At 51.0% G+C, this 6909-nt stretch overlaps 1 protein-coding gene across 1 annotated transcript; it reads right to left on the reverse strand.

The window, feature by feature from the left end:
* Positions 1 to 393: 393 nt before the first annotated feature.
* Positions 394 to 5403, reverse strand: DBX1 (developing brain homeobox 1). Its single transcript, XM_017674642.2, has 4 exons — positions 5037 to 5403; positions 4294 to 4395; positions 2174 to 2376; positions 394 to 1718 (listed from the first exon to the last, which is right to left on the reverse strand). The coding sequence occupies exons 1-4, from the start codon at positions 5401 to 5403 to the stop codon at positions 1359 to 1361; spliced, it is 1032 nt and encodes a 343-aa protein (XP_017530131.2). The 3' UTR covers positions 394 to 1358.
* Between the last annotated feature and the right edge of the window lie 1506 nt (positions 5404 to 6909).

The raw sequence follows: 6909 nt of genomic DNA on the forward strand, positions 1-6909 counted from the left end.
AGAAGCAAAAAAAGCCACTGGTCTGAGAGTCAGGTGTGTTCTGGTTCCAGCGTGGCCACTAACTAGCTATGTGGCTTCAGACATGTGTCTTCCCCCCTTGAATATCAGCTTACCTTCTGTAAATTCCCGCAGTACCTGGACTAGAATAGCTCCATTCCTTCTAGCTCTAACATTCTGTGAATTAATGATATCACTATCACTTGTCCATTGTATCCATTCTACTTTTTATTTGGCATTTATTTGTTCATTTGATACATATATACATATATAAAAATCTGTACATGGTAAAAATACAGAATAAGTATTTCTTTATAAGTTATGCAATTAACAGCTACTTTTTTAAAGTTTAAAAACCATTGCAAAAAAAAAGAGGTGATCTAGTCAGTCCTTTATAAGTCATTCTCGATAATCTTGGTATAAAATATCCATACAAAACATGTGTACAAAATAGTGTACAGTTCATAAGAGCTGTGCAAAGACAGCAAAATTCAGTAAAAAAAAAAAAAATCAAAGAGGCTTATGGGTCTCTCTGTTCACATCATGCCCAATGTTTCAAGAGCAGGTCATGAAACCTCTCCACAAATAATAAAAGAGCACAAGGTAGAGTGCCTGGTCCATAATCTATGGATGCAGAAAATACAAAGAAAAAGCTTTCACACACATACAGAAACAGACTGTCTCTTCCTACCTTTTAGAGAACTCACTCCTTTGCCTAGAGATTATTTAGAATATCACAGAAAAGACTCAATGTTTATTTTGTGCCTGAGACTAGAAGACACAGATAGATATATCTTTTTTCTTTTTTGAAATTCTTGAGCTTTCTGAGGGCACTGCTCTTAAGACAGGGTTACCAGAGTCTGGAGTTGAGTAGGAGGCTCTTGCTGCCTAAGATAGGGAGGCAAAGGGATCTAGGAACTCAGGGGCCCTGGAAGTACATGCTTGATTTTATGACTTCTAACTCGGTTTCCTCCTCCACGAAAGGTTTCCTACCTTTTAAGGTTGTGATTACTAAAGACCAGTAGGGCCTGGCTCACAGCTCAGCTCAATCTTGGGGGTGAACACCCCGCTGTGTTTAAACCAGCTTGCAATCAAGACAGGAGTCCCTGTAGAAAAGATAAGGCTTGGGACCAAGGCCTGAATGTAATGTTTCTGTGTAGTGGGCTGTTGGGATGTGGTGTGGGGGAAGCAAATGCCATTTGGGGCAAGGGAAGGGGCTTGGACGCCCTTGACGAGATGACGGTTCCACAGCGGCAGCGGCAGCGCCTGGGCAGCGGTGTTTTCAGTGAACACGCAGATTGAATCCCACCTCTTCAATTTAAAAGCACTTTTCAGGCGGTCCTCCGGGCGCGGGAGGGGTTCTAAGACACGGTGATTTCCTCCTCCTCGCCCCCCGCCTCCTCCTCGGAGTCGGAGAAGTCCGAAGGTTTACCCGGGCTGCTCGAGTGCGCGGGGGAGGCGGGCAGCGGCCCTTCGAGCCTGGGGTCCCGCCGGTGCCGAGGGTCAGGGGACACGTGATAGGCCAGGCGGGGGCGGGGGCTACCCCTTCCCTCGTCTGCCTCCTCTTCATCGCCAGCGCCTTTCTCGCCCACGTCGCTGAGGTCCGGGTGCGGATTGAGTTTGGTGGGAAGGGTCTGCTCACGGCAGCCCCCGCTAGACAGGAGCTCACGCTCCTTGGAGTTCCGCCACTTCATGCGTCGGTTCTGGAACCAGATTTTGACCTGGGGGGCGAGGGGAAGAGAAGAGGGAAGCAGCAGGGGTCAGCGCAGACCTTCCCACCGAGGGCGAGGGAGGGGCGCCGACGGGACCACGTGGGTGGGAAGGAGGTGCGGTTGGTCTTCCCTCCCTTGCCCACTCCCCGCCCCCTCAAGTGAGTTCACGTGTGTCACAGCACTTACCCTACCCTCATTCCCACCTCTGCTCCTCGCAACTCTTGCCCCCTCCTCTGGCATCTGGCCCTGAGGCGGGGATGGTGGGCTCTGAGCCCGGAAGAGAGTGGGGTGGGGAGAGCAGGCTGTCTTCGGGAGCCTCTAGGAAGCTGGCTCCTACTCTCGTTACTTCTCTAGATCTTAATTTCCCCATCTGTTCAATGGGACCTGCGCGGTTTCAGAGAACCGTCCCAACTGCATCGGAAGGGTAGAGCGTGGTGGGAGGGGCTATGGGAGACTGCCCTCACTTGTGAGTCTTTCAAGCCCAACTTGGCCGCCAGCTTCTTGCGGTCGGGCTTGCTGATGTACTTCTGCTTCTGGAACATCTTCTCCAGCGCCTTTCGCTGCACGTCGGAGAACACGGCTCGACGCAGCATGCCCCGTCGAGGCTTGCCGCGGGCGGCCAGCGGCCAGGAGAAGGTCCCGGGGATGGGCACGACGCTGGAGGACGCTGCGGAGGGGTGAGGTGGGAGGCTGCGAGTGAGTGGGCGGTGTCTCGCTGCAGCGGTTAGCTTGCGCCCCTCCGTCGCGGCCTCCCTCAGTTTTTCTCTCTGATCCCTTCATCTTTTTAAAGCTCTCCTTTTTTTCCCCCTAGAGAATAGGCCACGAACCTGCAAACCTGCGAGAGTGAAAGGCGCTTTCCGCCCAAATAACTTTCCCTTTCAACCGTGCAAACCCGGATTAGGTAAAACCACGGAAGCACAGAAAACAGCCCCCACAATAGCCTGTTTTATATTTCCACTTGACGGTCTCAGAGAAACAAACCAGCATACATCAGCTAAAACAGCAACAGGAAAAATATATATATATAAATAAAATATTCATCTAGGGCCACTGGGTTTCCTCCTAATCACCTTGGTGGCTTTTGCATTCTTTAGATGAAAATGAGGTGCTTTACTGATTCGATAGGAGAAAATCCGCTTTCGACTTTTTTTGAAAAATCCAATCAGTATTCATCTTTTTTATATTAATCTTTCCTCCCCTCCCCCACAAAACGTAAGGAATTCGGCCCGAATACATGAAAAGTGGCAGCTAATTAGCACATTGACCGCTTCCCAATGGGTATTGGCATGATAAAAAGAGGGAGAGTTTCGCTTTAAGGGAGGAAAAAAAACCCGAAAAGAAACAGAGACTCTAATGAAGCGTGAATGGTAATTGTGTAGTAATGAACTAACAGAAAAAGACTGAGGACAAGCAGCGAAAGCCATATATTACTGGGACAAAAGAGATTTACACTTTCAAACTAAACACAACTGCAGGCCAAGACCATTGGGAGAATACTGATGGCAGAGGCTTCTCTTCGCCGAATCATTTTCATTAAATGGACATGAAAAGCTATTTATAAAGCTCGGGTTGTTTTTGTTAAAGCATTGAAATGAGGAAGAAAGGGAGCAAATTCCATTATCAGCAGCAGCATGAATTGTGGTGGTGGGGGCGGCTGGTGAATTCTCTCTCCCCCTTTCAAAAATCAATTGCTTGTTTCTTTCGCTGATATTTGGGAGTGCGGTCGTGGTTTACCCATCCCCCACCGATCAAGCCCAGTCTGTCTTCTCTTTATAGGGGCTCCTCTGTCTCCTTCTGAGTCTTGACCAATTGTAGAGTTTTTGAGCCATAGTTTGAGTCGCCACTGGGATTCCAGGATGAAAAAAACCTCGTGGAATCTGTTTAAGGTGTTCTCCTTTAGACTGGGGCCCAATTATGGGCTTCCCTACCACTTCTTATCTTACCATATCAAAGTCTTCGGAAAGACAAGGCGGTGGAGGAAGGGTAGGAGAGGAGGTTGGGAAATCAGGTTGGAAATACAAGGTTGGGGTTGTGGGAGGACCTAGTCCGCCTCCCCCTGGACGACCCCCGGCATCCCACACAAGAGGGCACACCATGTGGTCTTGTGAAAAGCCCGCAGCCCTGAATGAGTCTTATAGAGAAATTAGCCCCGGCTGGTGGGTGTCTCGCGGCGGCGTGGAGGGGCGAGGGCCGGTCTGTGGGTGGCTGCGCGGAGGAGCTGACCAATTGGTCATGGTGCTGAAAGCTTTGTGGGGAATCGTGGCCAAGTGCACCGACTCTGTGGGAAAACGGCGGCGTGAAGGGATGCCAACAGCTCCTCGCCGGGAAGGGAACCGCCTCAAATTGGGACCATGACAATTCCTGCTAATTTGTAGAGCAGGGAATTGGTGCAAAGTGTCAAGCAGTCACTGCTTGTGCTAAATAGGGCATCAAATTGGCGCGACGGATTCGTGAATGTTGTACGCCTTGCAACCTCTGAACCAGAGCGTAACCCCGATAGGTGGACGGAGAAATACGGCTTCGGGACAGAGAGCGACGGGCTGGGGCTGGGGTACCGCTCCCCAGAACGGGGGACGAAACCTACCTGGGAAATAAGAAGATCTGATGAAAGGCTGGAAGGAGGCTTCAAAGTAGGGAAAAGCGAAGGTCTTGGGAGGCAGGCTCTGGAGCAAGGCGGGGGATGTTTCTGGGAGAGAGGGAGGAAGGAAAAGAGGGAGTAGAGAATTTGATTACGTACTTGATTATTGTACATATTCAATACATGATATGATTAACCCTGCTGCTGGTTTCAAAGGCATCTTCCACAACGTATTAACAGAGTAAAATAAATAATTTCCTAGCATTGTCTCATCTGTGGAAATCCGCCCCCCTCCCCCCCACCCCAAATACTCCTCAAAGTCGTCCCCCTTTCCCCAGTCTCATCGTAGGCAGTAAACGAGATGGGGACCTGGCGGGAAAAAAAAGAATTGCAGATCCATAACACTACCTAAACTAATAAGTGTGCCGGGCTTAAAAACTTGGCTTCCCAGAAGCGCGAGGGCAGAGAAGCACACACCGAGGGGTGCGCGCTCAGCTCCACTGTGCGGAAGAACTGTGCGCTCTCCCCGACTACTGGCACTCAAGTTCATTCTGAGGGTGGGGCAAATCTGGGGGCTTTTCTTCCCGGGAATTGGCTGGACTTAAGTCTCACAGTGCGCGATGTGAGCCTCGGGGATCGTGCATGAGTGTGCGCGCGGATGTATGCGTTAGGTATCCGGTGCATAAAGGAAACTGAGGCCAGAAGAACTCCGCACCTGGACCAGCCCTCAGCATTTTGCGCTCACTTACCGGTTCTGGGCGCTGAGGAGAGGATGGCGTTCACCCCAAACTTCAGAAACGTGGGTTCGCTGGCAGGGGAGACGGCGGTCTGCGGCGAGCCGCCCCGCCGGCTGCCCTGACCCGGGGAGCTCAGGTCCGAGGATCCGGTGTCGGTGAGTGCCGCGGGGGCCCCCTGTCTAGGGGGCGACATGCTTGCTGTGGGCACGCTGCGGGGCAGGTAGGCAGGGGGCCGGCTGATGCGGATCAGATCCTCCACCAGGAAGCTCGAATGGCCGGAAAATGCCGACTGTAAGGACTGGGGCAGCGTTAAGGTGGGCGTGGGACGCAGGAGGCTGGGGTACCCTGCGGGGGGCGCGAGGAGGCCGGGGAACATCATATTAGAAGCGGGGCGGACGAAATAACCCTCCTTCCGGTGGCCGGAGGGTAAAAATACTTTGGGCTCCCCTCCCCTCCCGCCCCCGCGGTGCCCTCTCTCTTAGGTTTTGCAAACGCCTGCAAGTAACGATCCCACTTGGGCTTCTGCGAGTCCTCCGTGGTCTTCCCTTCTAGGTGATGGTTTTATAGTGGCCCGCCCGTTAAAGCGCTTTGAAAAGTGACAGCTCTGACAATGAAGTTCAACAAAGTTCTCCACTCGAGCTTCATTCGCCGAAGGCTCTGGGCGCTCTGATTGGCGCAGGGGTGCAATTTATGATTGGATTAGTCTTCATAAGCATGGCCCGCACAATGGGCCGGCAACAAAGACTGGCGCGCATCAATTCTGCATATCGACCGCCTCTTTGCAATACAGTGTGCCCCCAAAGCTCTCGCGGGGAGTTTTTGTTCCGAAGCAACACCAGGGCTAATTAAATGCCTATTTAGAAGTTTCAGATGACATCTTGCCTCATAGAAAAGGAATTATTTAAAGAACGCACTAAATTTATTTGAGGCTCCCCTGCTGAGCCTGGAAAATCAATAAATATTCATAGAAATTCACCTCCAGGCAATCAGTAAAATAACCTTTCCCCCTTGTGGGGAGGGCAATGGAAAATTTCAAGTCAGTGAACGTGAAAATATACTCCCTCTTTGGTCTGTAGCCCTGTACATTACTCCAGCTGAGGCTGGGTTAAATCAATGTATGTGTGTAGGGGGAAGGGTGGTGAAGTCTCATCCTAACAACCCAGGGAGACTTCAAATTAATGCTCTGAGGCTCCTGGATGTGCATCCATAGGGGTAGGGGATGGGAAGTCTTGATTTGAATTATTTCAAGTCAGAAAACGAATTGAGAGAGTTAGTGGATACCTGAACAATAAAATGGGTCACCTGCAAACTCCCAACAACTTGGAAAACGATTTTCAGCAACATTGCCCAAGGAGTGTCACCAAGGAGCGCAAGGAAGCTCGCCTGGGGCAGGAGCAGACGGGAGCTTCACATCGGGGCAATGCAGCGGGATTCCACTAGCTAAGGGTTTATTCCAGCCGGAAGCTGCCTCAGGCAAGACGACCTGACTGCTAAGTGCTACTTTGGGCCTTTTCCAACCTCGAGGAGCTCTAGGCAGTTTCAGCGGAAATTCACAGCCTGGACTTTTAAAGCCATAGCAGCGTTGGTTGGGATTCTCCTAAGAGAGCCCTACCCAAAACCAGCCACTTAACTCCGCCAACGTTTTTCAGTTTCTTAATTATTGCAACATACAAATGCCTGAAAACAGAGCGCAGGACACAATTCCCGAGAATGCTGACCCACATCACCAGGAAAGCCTATCCTTCATTTGGGGGGCCTCAAAACAAGAATCTTCCTGGGGACCGTCCTTCACTTTCCTCTGGCTCGAGGCTGGGGTGGCCCTGAGACCCGATTCCCCCGTTTCTTTGCTCTGCGAGATAACAGATGTGTTAAATGTCCTATTCAT

This window comes from Manis javanica, chromosome 11, assembly GCF_040802235.1.
Source record: "Manis javanica isolate MJ-LG chromosome 11, MJ_LKY, whole genome shotgun sequence".
In the NCBI taxonomy this organism is placed as follows: domain Eukaryota; kingdom Metazoa; phylum Chordata; class Mammalia; order Pholidota; family Manidae; genus Manis; species Manis javanica.

Excerpts from the sequence above, each read along its gene's own strand:
- DBX1 (XM_017674642.2), bottom strand. The coding sequence starts at position 5,403 with ATGATGTTCCCCGGCCTCCTCGCGCCCCCCGCAGGGTACCCCAGCCTC. Across the intron at positions 2,377-4,293 it reads CAGATCTTCTTATTTCCCAG|CGTCCTCCAGCGTCGTGCCC; the intron begins GTAGGTTTCGTC and ends ACCCCTCCGCAG. Across the intron at positions 1,719-2,173 it reads TGGGCTTGAAAGACTCACAA|GTCAAAATCTGGTTCCAGAA; the intron begins GTGAGGGCAGTC and ends CTCGCCCCCCAG.